The sequence below is a fragment of the Triturus cristatus genome, chromosome 12, assembly GCF_964204655.1.
Source record: "Triturus cristatus chromosome 12, aTriCri1.1, whole genome shotgun sequence".
Lineage (NCBI taxonomy): Eukaryota > Metazoa > Chordata > Amphibia > Caudata > Salamandridae > Triturus > Triturus cristatus.
In genome coordinates this window covers 845,377,054-845,395,764 of record NC_140595.1, presented here as the reverse complement: position 1 = coordinate 845,395,764, position 18,711 = coordinate 845,377,054, and the positions used below count along the sequence as shown (strand labels likewise).

General features: G+C 42.6%; 1 protein-coding gene across 1 annotated transcript; it reads left to right on the top strand.

Moving 5' to 3' along the window:
• The first annotated feature begins 12,406 nt into the window (after positions 1-12,406).
• LOC146783057 (uncharacterized) lies at positions 12,407-18,207 on the top strand. The gene has a single exon (XM_085639535.1). The coding sequence runs from the start codon at positions 12,547-12,549 to the stop codon at positions 14,443-14,445; it is 1,899 nt and encodes a 632-aa protein (XP_085495661.1). The 5' UTR covers positions 12,407-12,546; the 3' UTR covers positions 14,446-18,207.
• The last annotated feature ends 504 nt before the right edge of the window (positions 18,208-18,711 follow it).

The following is an 18,711-nucleotide window of genomic DNA, read 5'->3' as shown; positions in this document are numbered from 1 at the left end:
CATTTTTTTACATTCTGTAGGTCCAGGTGGAATAAAAGCATATGACAGTATGCAAAAGGGAGCAGTAAGTGGTGATACCAATGAGTTTCTTTCCATTCCTAAAGATTTTGACAATCATTTCGCTCCCAAAGTATGCATTGGTATTACTAGATACAAATTCTTTCATAGAAAACAACAGCCCAACGAGTCTATTGATGACTATGTTTCTGCCCTGAGAGTTATTGCGGATGACTGTAAATTTGATCACTTATTAGACCAATTCATAAGAGATCAAGTGGTAATGCACACCAAGGATCCCTCAATTCAAGAACGCCTATGGATTAATGGGGATGCAGAGTTAAAAGACATTTTGGCTTTAGTAAGAAAGGCTGAGCTATCCAGTAGAAGTGCCAAAGCTTTCAAAAAAAAAGAGTCTGAACTGGATGATAAAACTGAAGTAACTGTCAGCAAGATCAGAGAAAAGTCATTTGATAAAAATAAGAAATTCAACGTAAAGTCATCCAAGTATGAATCCTCTAACAAAAGCGAAAATTTCAAATGTTACCGCTGTGATAGCAGCTCACACCTAGCCTCTAGTAAATTTTGTCCTGCACTGAAACAAAGATGTTCTAATTGCAATATTATAGGACATTTTGCCAAAATTTGCCACAGGAAAAAATCTCAAAAAGTAAAGTGTGTTGATGATAATGAAAGCTTTTCTGATGATGATGAACAGTTAGTCAAAAGACTTTCTTCTCACATAATTACTGAGTCCAATAATAGTTATGAAAATAGAGAGTTATTTTCACTAAATATTATTGATAAGAATTCAAGTAACAAAAAGAAACCTTTATGTTTGATTTCGTTTGGTGGTGTGAGTGTACAAGTATATGCTGATTCAGGTTCTCCATACACCATTGTAAATTAAGAGGTCTGGCAAAACAATTTTGTGGACAAATTACGGAAGGAATTACTTCCATCTGATATCCAACCGAAAGGTTTCTCTGGTGAAAAAATTGATATGGTTGGTTACCATTCTCTTTTATTTAGATTCAAGGGTAGAGAAGCTTTTGGAAAACTATATGTTTCTAGAAAGGGCCCTTCAGTACTTGGGTGGAAAGATCAAGGGAATTTGGCAATTATGCTCAACCCTAATAGTGATGATACTATAATGTTACTTGATGATAACACAGATTTGTACAAAGATATTTTAAAGTCTTTTCCAAAGGTGTTCAGCAAGGAAATAGGTAAGGTAAATGATTTTAAGCATAAAATTGTTTTAAAACTTGATGCTTGTCCGAAGATTCATAAAGTAAGGAACATACCCATCTTATTAAGGAAAGAAGTGGATCTAGAGCTTGAGAAATTAGTCAAAGCAGACATTATCGAACCTATTGAATCCTCACAATGGATTTCTCCGATCGTCGTAGCACGACGTAGTAATGGAAAATTGAGACTGTGTATAGATTTGAGACATCTGAACAATAATATAGTGGTTGACAAGTTTCCTTTACCGAAAATATCTGAGATGCTTGCTTTGATTAAGAACGCCAGCTGGTTTTCCACAATAGACCTGTCTGCCACATATCATCAGATCCCTCTTACCGATGACAGTAAACCACTCACTGCTTTCATTACTCCATCAGGGTGTTTTCAGTATAAACGCTTACCTTTTGGACTTGCCTCTGCAGCAGCGATTTTTCAAAGATTGATGCACCAACTGTTTGGGAAATGTGAAAAGGTGCGGTGTTTCCAAGATGATATTTTAGTCTTTGGGAAAGATAGGCAGGAACACGATTCTATACTCAAAGAAGTTTTAAATATTTTGGAACAAAAGGGATTAACTGTGGAACACACTAAATGTAAATTTGCTGAGAAATCCATCACTTACCTGGGACATGTAATTAGTGGTGAAGGTATTTCCACTAAACCATCTTTAGTAGATTCTATAGTGAACGCCCCACATCCAAAGAACAAGGATGTTGGATTGGTGGAATTGTATTCCAAATTTGTACATAATTTCTCAAGTAAAATCTTTAACATACGCCAATTACTTAAAGACAAAAATAAGTTCAATTGGTCGATTGATTGTGATAAGGAGTTTGAGAGAATCAAGAAATTAATTTCTGATGCTCCAGCCTTAAGTGATTTTGATCCTGATCTAAAAAACTTCATTACTGTGGACGCAAGCAATAAAGGTTAAGGGGTGTTCTCTCCCAAGTCAATTCGGAGGGTAAGGAATTTATTATTGCTTACGCTTCCCGTGCTCTTTCACCTACTGAAGAAAAGTTCTCAGTAATTGAAAAAGAAACCTTAGCTTGTATTTGGTCCCTGGAACATTTTAGGGCATTTGTATGGGGTAAATCGTGCGTCCTTCGCACAGATCACAAACCCTTAGTAAAACTCTTGACTACTGAAGGACTATTCAATGCTTCTCCTAGAATTGCTAGGATGTCATTAAGATTACAAGATCATATATGTACCTGGTAAGGAAAACGTGGTAGCAGATTTTTTGTCACGTATGCCCATAAACATGTTGGACAGCTCAGACCATGAATGGGATGATATTCATGTAGCTTTAGTCCATGATCAAGGGTTGCCTAACATAGATAGAGATGAATGGAGAAGGCTTTATGGAAAAGACTCTGTGTTAGGAAAATTATCTGAATTTATTACTAATGGGTGGCCATCAAAAAATAGATTGCCAGAAGAAATTAAACAGTTTTGGGAGGTTCGTGATGAACTCTTAATGTCAGGAGAGAACGTTAAGAGGGGAGACAAGAGTCATTCCTCCTTCATTAATCAGAGATGACATCATTAAAATGTGTCATGAAGGACATGGTGGTATTGTCAGAACTAAACAAAGGATTAAACAATGGTATTGGTGGCCAGGCATGGAATTGGCTATTGAGAGGATCATCAGGAATTGTGTATGGTGTGCAAATTCGGATAAAACATTGGTCACTCTTAGACCGCCTATGGCTGATCCTATAATTCCAAAGGCACCTTGGCATACTATTGCCATAGACATAATGGGACCTATTGGTTCTCAAAATAAGTATGTGTTGGCAGTAATTGATCTATTTTCAAGGTGGCCAGTTTTGAAAATTGTTGACAAGGTTAACTCTGAGGTGGTTATAAATTTCTTAGACTGTGTCTTTGTTGGAGAAGGACTTCCTGCGCTTCTGATCAGTGACAATGGGGTTCAATTTACTTCAAAAATGGCAAAAAACGATTTTGATAAGGTAGGAATTAGACACTGTACTACATTGTTGCAGTTACAGTCTCATTTCAGCGACTGGAGACTCCATCCTCGAGTATTCCAGTCATTGAATCGTCTGTGGGGTCCCTGTCAGATCGACCTAGCTGTGACAAGCGTGACAGCCGCAGAGGCACATAAATACTGGCGTGCAGAAACACATAAAAAAATTAACATAAGCATGCTGAAGTGTGCATAATCACTACAATCTTCAAACAAAGATCACTTCCTGCCAGACACCCACATTAATGTATACTTAGACATATGCACACATCTACACTGGATCACGCACAATTCTTCAGTGCCTCACAAATCCAGAAATACTGTAAAGCACTACAAAGTCCCACATATGCACAACAACCCACATACACCACAGGGTATTTATACCAGACACCAGGTACATGTTCTAAAGTCTTTGCTCATGTTACAGGACTTTGTGAGCCGTGCTCTCTCTAAAGTAAGTAGAATCTTCAATATTACCCTTTTCCTCTGCCTGATCCCCAGTCCTCTTCCTCCTTATTCTCAATGTGTGAGGTGATTCCTCTACTGCTGGTCCACCCCACACTTTTCCCGCTTCATTGCTCACCTTCACTTATCCTCCTATATCATCTCCTGCTCTCTGTGACCACCATTGCTCTCTTGTACTCTTTTTGGCACTCCCCTGCTCTGCCCACAAGTTCACTTATGTGCTCCACTGAGACCCTATGCTGTTGCACAGCACCCTCACCTGAACATTCTCTAACAGGCAGTGGGTGCCGGCACAGGTAAGCGCGGTGGGGTGTAAGCCGACAGACGGAATAGGTATTATTTACTTAATAATACCTATTCTGTTGTCTGTCGACAATTACCCCCCACCCGCCTCGTCCCACCGCATTAACCTGTGCTGGCCGCTTCTGCTAACAAGTCTCTAGCAGGACGTTTTTCCTGTGTCTTACATTCCCTTACAGCCTACCTTCTACACCAATCTATCCCCCGCATTACTTTCCTCACCATTCTTGTTTGCGAGGGCCCCTCTCCTGCACTGTTTAGCACCAGTTTCCTTGTGTGTCCACTCTGCCCTCCTCTTCGGTACCTCACATGTTTCTTCTGTGATTTTATCTCCTTTCTCTCCCCCACAGCCACCTCCTTTATCCCCCTTTTCCCTCACCAGTTCCTTTATTTCCTCCTTTAGACTCTAGGTTTTCCCATATCAGCCTTCTCCTGTGCCATACTCTCATGACCACAAACCTGTGTTAATAAAGTGCATTCGATGAGCACTTGGTACATGAGCAAATGAGAACTGTTCTAGAATCAACATTAGTACAGCAGGTTACTCTCGCACTATCTTATTTGTACACTCACTCGCTCCATCTCCCCTTCCTTTCTTTCCCTCTTCACAGAAAGTAATGCAGAAGCACGCAATCATTTAGCAAAACCATAATTTAGAAATACACTGGACGTTCTGAGTCTGTTTTCATTTTAAATAAAATCCATGTCCATGTAGGGTCTATTATAGCCCCAGTTATAGCAAAGCAAATTGCATCCTTGTTTACATTTCTTATGGCAGATGTGCATTCTCTTTGGTTAGTTTAATGATATTAGAGTGAGTTCGTGTGCTTTTAAAATGTGCTTTTTTTTGTTACCACGCACTCATTTCATTGGCAATTGCACTTTGGAGACTATACATTCCGTACTGCCTTTTCAAGATTCACTCGCATTCTAAAGGAATATTATCTGCACTCATGTGCACTGCGATGCAACATCCAGATTTCAAGCACCCCATTAAAAGGATAGTGGTGGCTTAGTTTTTATCATTGCGCAGTTACAGTTCATCTTATTTTATATTAGCTAATCTCATATTTCAATTAAATGAACATGAAAGGGGAACATATTTCACCTTAGAAAGGGTCAGTGTACCACGTTTAAATATAAAAAAAATAAAAGATTATTATTAAAAAGTCATGTATAGTCATACAGCGTTTCAGCTAGTAAAGAATTCCAAAATGTACAGTAGGTGTTCATATTAACAACAAAGTACAAAACAGCAACAGAATTTCTCTTCACCATTTCCTTCATCCTTATTAACCAACTGGGATTTAGGGACACATTTTAGCTGACATTTCTGCAGTAGGCAATGGAAAAGATGAAACACTACAAATTACTAAAAACAATCCCAGTGGCAGACTTCCTTTCGAGAGAATACACGTGGCGAGGACACAATTATTTTTAAGTCTCTATATTCTGCCAGAGGCGTAATATCTGAGGAGCAGGGGTACCACAATGCACACATGCAACAGTGGTGGAGTTTATACATTTAGTTTCACAAAAGATCCCCATCACTTTGTGTAGGACATGGTGCTCTTAGTTGCCAATAATAGCAGTAAAACCGTTTTTTTTACTATAAATAATTTACAGGCTCAAACAAAACAGACTTTTTTTTAACACTTCTATTACGTTCCTCATACATAACGTGTTAGCTTCGGACTAGACACAGTATTAGCTGTCTCACCGGCAGTAGGTAATAAATTAATCTGCTAAAAAAAAGCATTGGCATAGCCAATAGGTCTCGCCTTTGGGACCTTATAAGTATTTAGTTATCCAGCACAATATCCTTAGTGCAACAACATGTTGTGTTCCTTTAAATGAAAACGTTGTTATGTACCTCGTGCATAGCACGAGAAATGCATGTATCTCGCGCATAACATGAGTAATGCTTACCTTGTTTACTTTTGTAAATGTATGCACGACCTGTCAGTTCTTCTTTCTGGTTACCAGATTCTTGTTGCGGTTGGCCGGAGGGAAGGACTGATGGAGGTTGCTCTGTCGGCGTCTTACCACTAATAAACCTGTTCGGATTTATCATCATTTGTGGACCGTACTTCTTAACAAATTTGGCGACGAGTTGAAAGACGCCGATTTCAAGAACCCACAATTTTTTTAATTGTTTGTTGCTTCAGCAAATCTTAAAGTTGAAAGGCACCTGATTTTATATGTTCACCGTTCTTAATTGCTATTACCTTCACTTCGTCGATCTTCAAGGGCACTTCAAGGCATTCTTCTGGTTTTTTTTTCGACTGGATTGTTTGCCGATTTCCGTTTGAGAGGCGGAGATTCAACGTCCTTGTCAATTTCACACGCAAGACGGGCGGAGTCTCGAAGGTCTTCCACACGATTTCCGCTGAGGTCCTAAAGAGAGTTTGCTTCACCCCGAGTATCAATTGCTGTTCTATTACGATCGCCACACGCACAAAATTAAATTTGGCACGCACGAGTAAAGAGCATCTCTTTTACGCTGTGTGAGCCACTTCTATCGTTTTGGTATGCGCGTGTGAGGTGCATTTTAATGTTTCATCGGTGTCTGTGAATGCAGTGCTCAGCAACGCGGTGTAACGCTTGTCTCCCTCGTTAATGGCCATTTCTTGAACTTCTTTCCACACGCTGGGTAACCTCATTCCACAGAGCATCAGGTGCTAGGTATTGTACACATTTTTTTTCCTCATAATTTTATTTTAATTATCTACAGTGTAATTTCAATATGGCTTCCCAGACTTTTACAATTCAAAATCCTCAACCTTTTTGGCTTGCTGGAAGTGAACCATGTATGAAATGGTTAGACTGGAAAAAATATTTTCTGAATTTCATTAAAACTATTGATGAGGATAACAAGATGTCTGCTGACAGAAAGAAATCCATTTTTTTACATTCTGTAGGTCCAGGTGGAATAAAAGCATATGACAGTATGCAAAAGGGAGCAGTAAGTGGTGATACCAATGAGTTTCTTTCCATTCCTAAAGATTTTGACAATCATTTCGCTCCCAAAGTATGCATTGGTATTACTAGATACAAATTCTTTCATAGAAAACAACAGCCCAACGAGTCTATTGATGACTATGTTTCTGCCCTGAGAGTTATTGCGGATGACTGTAAATTTGATCACTTATTAGACCAATTCATAAGAGATCAAGTGGTAATGCACACCAAGGATCCCTCAATTCAAGAACGCCTATGGATTAATGGGGATGCAGAGTTAAAAGACATTTTGGCTTTAGTAAGAAAGGCTGAGCTATCCAGTAGAAGTGCCAAAGCTTTCAAAAAAAAAGAGTCTGAACTGGATGATAAAACTGAAGTAACTGTCAGCAAGATCAGAGAAAAGTCATTTGATAAAAATAAGAAATTCAACGTAAAGTCATCCAAGTATGAATCCTCTAACAAAAGCGAAAATTTCAAATGTTACCGCTGTGATAGCAGCTCACACCTAGCCTCTAGTAAATTTTGTCCTGCACTGAAACAAAGATGTTCTAATTGCAATATTATAGGACATTTTGCCAAAATTTGCCACAGGAAAAAATCTCAAAAAGTAAAGTGTGTTGATGATAATGAAAGCTTTTCTGATGATGATGAACAGTTAGTCAAAAGACTTTCTTCTCACATAATTACTGAGTCCAATAATAGTTATGAAAATAGAGAGTTATTTTCACTAAATATTATTGATAAGAATTCAAGTAACAAAAAGAAACCTTTATGTTTGATTTCGTTTGGTGGTGTGAGTGTACAAGTATATGCTGATTCAGGTTCTCCATACACCATTGTAAATTAAGAGGTCTGGCAAAACAATTTTGTGGACAAATTACGGAAGGAATTACTTCCATCTGATATCCAACCGAAAGGTTTCTCTGGTGAAAAAATTGATATGGTTGGTTACCATTCTCTTTTATTTAGATTCAAGGGTAGAGAAGCTTTTGGAAAACTATATGTTTCTAGAAAGGGCCCTTCAGTACTTGGGTGGAAAGATCAAGGGAATTTGGCAATTATGCTCAACCCTAATAGTGATGATACTATAATGTTACTTGATGATAACACAGATTTGTACAAAGATATTTTAAAGTCTTTTCCAAAGGTGTTCAGCAAGGAAATAGGTAAGGTAAATGATTTTAAGCATAAAATTGTTTTAAAACTTGATGCTTGTCCGAAGATTCATAAAGTAAGGAACATACCCATCTTATTAAGGAAAGAAGTGGATCTAGAGCTTGAGAAATTAGTCAAAGCAGACATTATCGAACCTATTGAATCCTCACAATGGATTTCTCCGATCGTCGTAGCACGACGTAGTAATGGAAAATTGAGACTGTGTATAGATTTGAGACATCTGAACAATAATATAGTGGTTGACAAGTTTCCTTTACCGAAAATATCTGAGATGCTTGCTTTGATTAAGAACGCCAGCTGGTTTTCCACAATAGACCTGTCTGCCACATATCATCAGATCCCTCTTACCGATGACAGTAAACCACTCACTGCTTTCATTACTCCATCAGGGTGTTTTCAGTATAAACGCTTACCTTTTGGACTTGCCTCTGCAGCAGCGATTTTTCAAAGATTGATGCACCAACTGTTTGGGAAATGTGAAAAGGTGCGGTGTTTCCAAGATGATATTTTAGTCTTTGGGAAAGATAGGCAGGAACACGATTCTATACTCAAAGAAGTTTTAAATATTTTGGAACAAAAGGGATTAACTGTGGAACACACTAAATGTAAATTTGCTGAGAAATCCATCACTTACCTGGGACATGTAATTAGTGGTGAAGGTATTTCCACTAAACCATCTTTAGTAGATTCTATAGTGAACGCCCCACATCCAAAGAACAAGGATGTTGGATTGGTGGAATTGTATTCCAAATTTGTACATAATTTCTCAAGTAAAATCTTTAACATACGCCAATTACTTAAAGACAAAAATAAGTTCAATTGGTCGATTGATTGTGATAAGGAGTTTGAGAGAATCAAGAAATTAATTTCTGATGCTCCAGCCTTAAGTGATTTTGATCCTGATCTAAAAAACTTCATTACTGTGGACGCAAGCAATAAAGGTTAAGGGGTGTTCTCTCCCAAGTCAATTCGGAGGGTAAGGAATTTATTATTGCTTACGCTTCCCGTGCTCTTTCACCTACTGAAGAAAAGTTCTCAGTAATTGAAAAAGAAACCTTAGCTTGTATTTGGTCCCTGGAACATTTTAGGGCATTTGTATGGGGTAAATCGTGCGTCCTTCGCACAGATCACAAACCCTTAGTAAAACTCTTGACTACTGAAGGACTATTCAATGCTTCTCCTAGAATTGCTAGGATGTCATTAAGATTACAAGATCATATATGTACCTGGTAAGGAAAACGTGGTAGCAGATTTTTTGTCACGTATGCCCATAAACATGTTGGACAGCTCAGACCATGAATGGGATGATATTCATGTAGCTTTAGTCCATGATCAAGGGTTGCCTAACATAGATAGAGATGAATGGAGAAGGCTTTATGGAAAAGACTCTGTGTTAGGAAAATTATCTGAATTTATTACTAATGGGTGGCCATCAAAAAATAGATTGCCAGAAGAAATTAAACAGTTTTGGGAGGTTCGTGATGAACTCTTAATGTCAGGAGAGAACGTTAAGAGGGGAGACAAGAGTCATTCCTCCTTCATTAATCAGAGATGACATCATTAAAATGTGTCATGAAGGACATGGTGGTATTGTCAGAACTAAACAAAGGATTAAACAATGGTATTGGTGGCCAGGCATGGAATTGGCTATTGAGAGGATCATCAGGAATTGTGTATGGTGTGCAAATTCGGATAAAACATTGGTCACTCTTAGACCGCCTATGGCTGATCCTATAATTCCAAAGGCACCTTGGCATACTATTGCCATAGACATAATGGGACCTATTGGTTCTCAAAATAAGTATGTGTTGGCAGTAATTGATCTATTTTCAAGGTGGCCAGTTTTGAAAATTGTTGACAAGGTTAACTCTGAGGTGGTTATAAATTTCTTAGACTGTGTCTTTGTTGGAGAAGGACTTCCTGCGCTTCTGATCAGTGACAATGGGGTTCAATTTACTTCAAAAATGGCAAAAAACGATTTTGATAAGGTAGGAATTAGACACTGTACTACATTGTTGTACAATCCAAGTGGAAATGGAATGATTGAACGTTTTAATAGAGTGTTGAAAAATGCCATACAATCTGCAGTCAGTAACAATGATGACTGGGAATTGCAATTGTTTAAAACTATTTGGATGTATCGTACTTCTCCCCATGATGTTTTAGGTGTGTCTCCTTTTGAAGTCATGAGAGGTAGGAGTGTTAGAACTAAATGTAATCCAGAGTGGATGTTTGATACTTTCAAATCTAGTGTGCCTATGGATGTTGTGAGGACTAGAATAGAGAACAAGCACTTGAAAAGCAAAGAAGTTTTTGACCTCAGACATATTGTGAAAACGTGTGCTGTTAAAGTAGGCATGTGGGTTAAAGTAAAGAAACCTTGGAAGGTGAAGAAAGGAGAGAGTCAATTCTCAGAACCAATGAAAGTGGTTAAAATCTTTCGTAATGCTGTGCAATTACAGGATGGGAAGGTATGGAATTTAAAGCGTATTGCAATTCTTAAAAGTGAAATTCAATTGTATAAACATACTGAGGATCCAGGCTTGTCAAGGAAAGCGTCTCAATATTTTTTTATTGATGATGATTTAATTGACAATGAATCCAGCAGGACTTCCATTTCCTTTCCCTGTATTTTAGAGAACAACACTCTTGAAAATCAATTATATGTAGAGTGCCCTGTTGATGACACTGACGTCTCCACTGGTGTTAAAACAGCTTTCGCAGCAGACAGCATGGTTGATACTATTGATACTAGTGTTAATCCAGAGGCCCATGGCACGGTATCAGGGGATGTTTTTCAGCAGACTTTACATGTACGGATGATATACTTAACAAAAAACGTGACAATATAACAGATATTTTGATTGATTCATCAGTAATTGTTGAGGAAAACAATAGTGCGACAGCTATCACTCCTAAGAATTTTATTAGTGATACTAATGAATGTTCAAATACAGTTACGACCGAAGAATGTACTGATGTTCCCAATGAACGTTCTACTCGCACACGTAATAAACCTAAATGGTTGGATGATTTTATATGTGATGAACAATCAAATTGATGTGAGCAAACAGATTTGATGTTGAGCAAGAAATTGTCTTGTTAATACTGTAATTTATTGTTATTTGCACTGTACCTTGTTTTCTTTATTATTTTATTTTGTAAGGGGGAAGATGTGTTGTGTTCCTTTAAATGAAAACGTTGTTATGTACCTCGTGCATAGCACGAGAAATTCATATATCTCGCGCATAACATGAGTAATGCTTACCTTGTTTACTTTTGTAAATGTATGCACGACCTGTCAGTTCTTCGTTCTGGTTACCGGATTCTTGTTGCGTTTGGCCGGAGTGAAGGACTGATGGAGGTTGCTGTCGGCGTCTTACCACTAATAAACCTGTTCGGATTTATCATCATTTGTGGACCGTACTTCTTAACACAACATCAACTGTTGCATGGCTAAACACTTATAAGGTCCCAAAGGCGAGACCTATTGGCTATGCCAATGCTTGTTATTATAAAGTATTCGAGTGCATTGGGCCAAAGGCCAGGGGTCACTGTAGCCCTCTGCGTGGGATAAAGGAGTCCTGGCGCGACCGCACCGGCCTGGACCGGCGGCCATCTTGGAACGGGACAATGGACGCCGCGGCCGCGCACCGTGCGCATATACAATTAAAGCTGTGGTACAGGTAAACAGCCCACTGGTTTAAAGTATTAATAGGGTAATGTAATCCCAATTAATCAAGAAATGTCTAAATGTTGTATTAAAACTCGACCGTCCACGAGTATGGTGATGTCATCAACAATGGACACGGAACGTCGGAACTTGCCTAGTGTAAAAATGGCGGGCTGCGATCGACGTACGGTGACGCCACGTCCGCTCTGTGGCTTGGATGAGACGAAAGCGGGATACTTTGATGGCCATGATGAAATGGTAGTGTTTAAGGTTCACGGTTTCTGTAGCGCATATAAACAGCTGTAAAAATAAAAATGTGACAGCTGAATTTTCATCGTTGTGTATACTCAATAATTTAGCATAAGGCGTGCAATAACAATAGAATGTGTAACTATCTTTGTATAAATGTAGTTTCTATAAGGATCGGAGTTGATCTTGCCTAGTGTTATTTCCTCAATTTTCCAAACGTTGCCTATGACCGCGGCCCGCTCGCACCGACCGGAGGCTACGCTGCACCGTGGCGCAGAGCCGAGCGGTGCAAGATGGCGGTGGCGCAGCACCTGGCCGAGGACCGGAAGTGGCGTCACGCCCTGACAGCGAGAACAGAAGGCGCCAGCATTGTTCCCCTGCACCTCCTCACTCCCCTATCTGGACGGAAACGCTCTCTCTCCGGACCCGGGAGGCCGAGCAGCACGGACCGGAGCCCCACCGACCGGTGCACGCACGCCACATGGATGCGGGAGACGCACGCAGCGGGCGCCGCGCGCGGGGCCTGAACGGCGCGCACGGAGCAGCGGCCTACGGCCTGTCATCGGCCGCCCGGCCCTTCAGTCGGCAGTATGACCACGAGGACTCCCGCCCGCGCCGCGAGCGCTCCCCGTACCTGGCCTCCAGCCGGCTGGGCCGCAGCCGCTCGCCCTACCTCTCCAAGACCAAGGAGCGCCGCCTGCGGGACCACTCGCCCTACTTCTCCCGCTCGCCGCTGGGCCTGGGCTACGGCCGCAGCCCGTCGCCGCTCTACCCGCCGCTGAGCAGGAAGCGCTCCCCGCTGGGGCTGGGATATGTCCGGAGCCCGTCGCCCTACCTGCCGCCGCTGCCACGGGCCCGCTCCCCGCTGGGGCTGGGCTACAGCCGGAGCCGTTCGCCCTACCTGACCCGGGCGCGCTCGCCGCTGTGGCTGGAGCCCGGCCGGCGCCGCTCCCCGCTGGGGCTGGGCTTCAGCCGGAGCCTGTCGCCCACCTCCCGTCTCTACTATGACCTGGACGTTCTGCGCTACGACCGCCTGACCCGGGTCCCCTACCCGTACCGGTCCCCGCCGCCGCGGAGCCGCCGGCGCAGGAGCCGCTCGCCCCGCTACCCGCCTCTGAACAGCCGCTCCCCGCCGCAGCGAGGGCGTCCCGGGCGGCCGCCGGCCAAGGAGCGGCCCCGGCCCCGCCGGCCCCCGCAGCTCTTCCAGCTCAAGGTGACCAAGTTCCCGGCGCACTGCTCGGACGACAGCGTCCGCCAGGGCCTGCAGCACGCCTTCAAGAAGCACGGCCCGCTGGCGCGGCTGACGGTGCAGGGCGCCGGCGAGGAGCGCTACGCGCTGGTGGCCTACGGCCGGGCCAAGGAGCGCGACGAGGCGCTGGCCGCCAACCAGGGCGCCCAGCTCTTCGGCGTGGAGGTGGAGGTCCGCGTCTGCGAGGGCGCGCAGGCGGCGCTGACCGACGAGGAGGTGGCCTTGAGCCGCGAGGCCTCCATGACCCTCTACGTGGGCAACCTGGACAAGGAGACGAGCACCGCCGACCTGACGGCCGCCTTCCAGCCCTTCGGGGAGGTGCTCTACGCCGAGATCAAGGTGGCCCGCCACAACTACGGCTTCGTGCAGTTCGCCGACATCCTGAGCGTCAGCCGCGCCATCCGCCAGATGAACGGCAAGCAGCTGGGGCGAAACAAGGTGGCCCTGGGCTTCGGCAAGAACCTGCCCACCGCCTGCGTCTGGCTCTACGGCCTGCTGCACACCGGCATCGGCGACAAGGTGCTGCTGCGCCACTTCCGCCAGTACGGCCCGGTGCTGAAGGTGCTGCACGACACCGCCAAGGGCACGGCGCTGGTGCTCTACAAGGACCGCTACAGCGCCACCGTGGCCGTGGGCAAGATGCGGCGCACCACCGTCGAGGGCCACCCGCTCAAGGCCGTCTTCGCCAGCAGCAAGTGCCAGTTGGCCTTCTGCCGCGCCATGGAGGCGTCCGGCCAGGACGTGGGGGACTTCCACAAGGAGCTGGCCCGCAAGGCCTCCGACTCTCACACCGGACTGAACGAGGACGAGAGTGAGATGGTGGCCGAGGCCAGCGACGAGGAGGAAACGCCGATGGTGGCCGAGGCCAGCGACGAGGATGCCCCCGACGAGGAGGCCCACGACTCGGAGGACGAGGAGACTCCGGTGGACGAGGAGGAGGAAGAGGACGGCGACGAGGAGGAGGAGGAGGAGGAGGAGATAGAAGAAGAGAACGAGATCGAGGAGGACACGAACCCCTCGGAGGACAACCGGGGCGAGGACACTGATCAGGTGGACACTGACGGGCCTGGGCCGCAGGACGAGGCTCCTGCGGACCCGGAGAAGCCCGCGGCCGACGGCCCCCTCGAGTGACTTTTCATATGGCAGAGGATGGAGATCTTTTTTCAACACGAGCTTTGGGCAAGGGGCGGGCGGGAGGGGGGTTAGTTCCAAATTGGGGATGTTGTGTTGTAAACAAATTAGTTATCTTAAATAAACAAAAAGGTTTTGTTAGACTGTTTTCATTATGTAAAGGAGCATTGTTCGACAACTCATGTTTCCACGGTTCCTGTTCCATGTGCTTATCTGAGGGGTTCTTATGTTTTTTTAAGTTGCTGTAAACTCAAGTGTTGTCCCCTTAATACCTTCTGCCTCAGGTGTATATTTTTTCTAATTACAAATCTTTGCCAAAAGTGGCCTCTGGGTAGTATGTTAGGACAGACTGAAAAAGAGCATATATTCTGGATTGACATCAGCAAAAGTAACTTGGCACGCAATTTATACCTATATTATGTAAGCATTTATTGTAGTGACTAGATAGCATTTAGACAGTCCTATGATTTGTGTGACTAAATTGTCATTTTTTTTCCAAAGCTTCAAAGGTGACTTGCGTTTTGTTTTCTTTGTCTTTCGATATTAAGCCTCATGCTACAACGGGAGACTTCCCCATTTGCTTGTATGGTCTCGGTAAGATTATATCACTAGAGCACTGCAGTACATCTACGTTTTCTCGCAGTAAGGACGAATGTTCAGCTTATCCTGCTAAGTTTATTCTTCCCCAAGACTACATTTAGAAATTCAAGCCACACTGCAGGTGCTTGAGATGTTTTGAGGACATCCCATAAAATTGTATGTTCTAGAGACTAGAATAATACTCCATTGTCGAAACACGAGTCAATGTTTTGTTTTTAATGTCGGAGATCTATCTTAGAAATGAAGGAACCTGATTAATCTCTGACTATCAAACAGCCACTCGCGTACCCAAGCACGATTTTCAATATACGTGTGCTCTTATTTCAGGTGAATATTTACTGTATTTGGTGTTTTACTTTGCACAGCTCAGATGTTCACAAGATGTGCTCTGTCTTATGTCAAACTTATCTTGAATGGCCGTATTCTACATTTTGGGGGGTGTTTGGCCATTTTGCTGTCCTCTTTAACCTTTTGTGACTCCAGCAGGAATATTTATGGTACAGATAATGCCAAAAGATGGCAAGGGAAGGCTTTTTCCCCCCTTAAACGTTATATCCTACATTACAGCTGTAGCGGGTACATTGCAAGCTTTAGTGATGTGCCTGAGATTTGAAATGTCCTGAATGAACCTCCTTAGGAAGGTCACTGCCTACTTTTGGGAAGTTTTAGACTGCGTGTTTTTTAACCTAGACATCACGGTTGGTTATGTGTTAATCACAATAGTTTCTTTTACGTTGATGGTTTCAGACATCTATAGTTTACCACTAGCAACAAGTGGCACAGAGCGTTGAGGTTAGCAGATAGCTGCTGTGCATGCACAATCATCCCTTTTAACTGGGAAGGAGTAATTTTATGAGGGCATGATGTATCCAGTGTCTCATGTCTGTATTTCTAGGGCAGAGGATGTATTTTCAAGCAGGGATGTTGTGTAGTGTTCTGTTTCTGTATTTCCTGCCATTTTGGACCAAACAATGTCTTCTCTTTCTAGGGATATTTTTTCCGTCGTTTAAAAGCACTTGTGCTATAGCACAGCCGCTAAATTCTCAGTGTGAAGGATTGTCCTCTGGGGGCAGTGTTTGTTGCCCTAGCTTGCTCGACTCTTACCTGACTCAACTCGAATCCATCTTCACCAGAATTGCCCTCATTGTTTATCTATTTTCTTATTTTTTTTCCCTCCTAGTTACTCCCGCTTCTCTTGAAATTTTAAGCATTTCAGCCTGCCACCCTTCCCAGCCCCTCTTATGTGCTGGTGAACTTAATGGGCCTAGTATGACCTGTGTTAAAAGTCAGTCCAATTTAGGGCGACTGGAATTGTGAACATGAACCACCACTGCAGCTATTTCTTCTAGCTCTGCTTAGAATTTGTCAGTTGTGGGCATTAATACAATAAAATGTTAATTGAAAACCATGTTCCAAGTTGGAATATCAGTGTGCATTTTTTGCCAATCTTTTTTTGATAAATTACACAACACTTTCCCATTTTACATTTTTGATTCTCCTGTGCTGTTTGATACTTTTAACATATGTATTAATTGGCTGGTTCACCTCAACTGCCACGAGCTGTAGACGTTTTACCAACAAAACTTTCCCCATGAATGCTTTATGGCAGCAGCTGCATTTTTAAGGGGTTGCTTTTTATCTCTTCAGCCACAAGTTATGCAAATTCTGACCCATTCAAATGTTGCCCCAACATTTTTCTGTTGCCAGTGCTACTCATGTATCCACCTCTGAGTTTGCGTATCCTAGTAGAGATGCAGAGTATGTGCTAGAAATAGTGGTTATTTTTTTTAATAGGGGACCTGTGGTACATCTTTTTAGTGGGGCTCCCTTGCCCACTCCATTTTTATTTGGCTTGACAGTCAACCTCAAGTAGTTTCTTTTGAAGGAAACACCTCGCATAAAGGGGTAGAATGTGTGTAAGGGTGGGCAGACAGGGCAACCTTTTTTGAGGATGTATGGGAGCAGTTTTTTTTGGCTTAGTTTCTTCCTGTTGGGGGGGGGGGAATGATACTGATAGTCACACATTTATTTTGGGTTTGTGACAATTGACGTGACCGCTTGGTATTAATTTCCCTGGGTTTGACAGTCGGTAGCTCGGGTACAAAATGGAATGTCAGAACTGCATTTATACATTAAGAAACTGGTCCCATATGGTTGTATAAACAGTCCATTTCGGTCCCTCCATCTAAGCTCTTCTGTTTTACAATTATGATTACAACATAGTAGCACATCTAGAACGTTGAGCATAGCCTGTGGATTTATTTTTGGATTGGCAGTGTGCGAGAGCAGGCAGCACTACCGTTAAGTAATTCCATTTGTTGTCTTTGGTTGCATGTCAGATGTTAAGGGATGGTGATATGGTAATCCTTGCTGGTGATAATGTTGGATGCAGTCTACCCAAAATAGTATGAGTCTTCACCCACTCTAAGTCACCATTGTTGGGCACATTCCATCTCCTCCCACTACTGAAATGTGTGCCCCTATGACCTGGAAGTATGTTAGGGGATGAATTTTTCTTATGCCAGCCCCCAGTCCGTGGAAAAAGCCTTTGGCAGTAGTATACTTGTTCATGTCACAGTGAGAAAGCTCTGCTCCACTGGCAGGTAATCACAAGATGCCAGTCTGGTTTCATTGTTTTAGTTTGTGATCCTTTTCGGAGGTTTGTTTCAAAGTCACAAAACTTCAGCTAGTGGATGCTTTCCACATTCTATATGTGCTTAAGATATGCTCGTTGTCAGTATGTTGTGTATACCATCTGCAAGGTGAAAAGTGTTGATTGGTGTCATTTCCCAGATCCGGGATTTCCAGCCTTTTACTGTAATTGAAGCCACTTAAGGTCAGTTTAAATCACCTAGAGCTACTCCTTTTTATTAGCGTCTTAATAGTTACCACTTCAAAGAAGATTGATTGCTCGAAAGACAGAATATCGAGGACCAAGCTAGTGTTGTAACCATATCAAGGACCAAAATATCGAGCAGGTCGGTTCATTCAGGTATACAAAGTATAGATGTGCTTTTCTTAATTTCACATGTATGTGCCATGACGATGTGTATATGGTCACAGTATGTATATGAGAAGTTAAGTATAGTACAACTATGAGCCACTGTATAAACCAACATGACTGAAATGCCAATAAAGATATTTTAAACTGTATAAACCTACCATCACAATGTTTTGTTCTCTGATATTCTTGCCACAATTGTTTGGCGCGCTGTATATTCTGTGGTCTAATGTTCTGGCGGAGAACCAACAAGATTACATTAGTGGCCAATATATCCAAGGTACTAGCAGTGGTCACTTCTGTTTATCAGGCATTGTTTCAAGAAGCAAAGTATAAAAAAACGTTATCAATGTAGAAATCCTCTAAATGAGTAATGAATGGCTGTAATGCCTGTCACTAAAATTAGTCATAAGTCTTTCCAACTCCATATGATTTATCACTCAAATTGTTTAAAATCTATACTGTGGAAATTCAGCAATTTTTCTGCAAACATCAGCTTATTTTTTTCTGAAAATACCTACATTCTCACTTTAAATACGCACCTTCAATTTTGTTGCATGTATAATCATTCAACAAGCAAAAGCTTCTAACTTAGTGGGCTGGGGTACACACAGAAGGGCTACTTCCACGTAGCTGGAGAGCTACCAGTAGCTTACAAGCTACTC

Coding starts and splice junctions, on each gene's coding strand:
- LOC146783057 (XM_085639535.1), top strand. CDS start 12,547: ATGGATGCGGGAGACGCACGCAGCGGGCGCCGCGCGCGGGGCCTGAAC.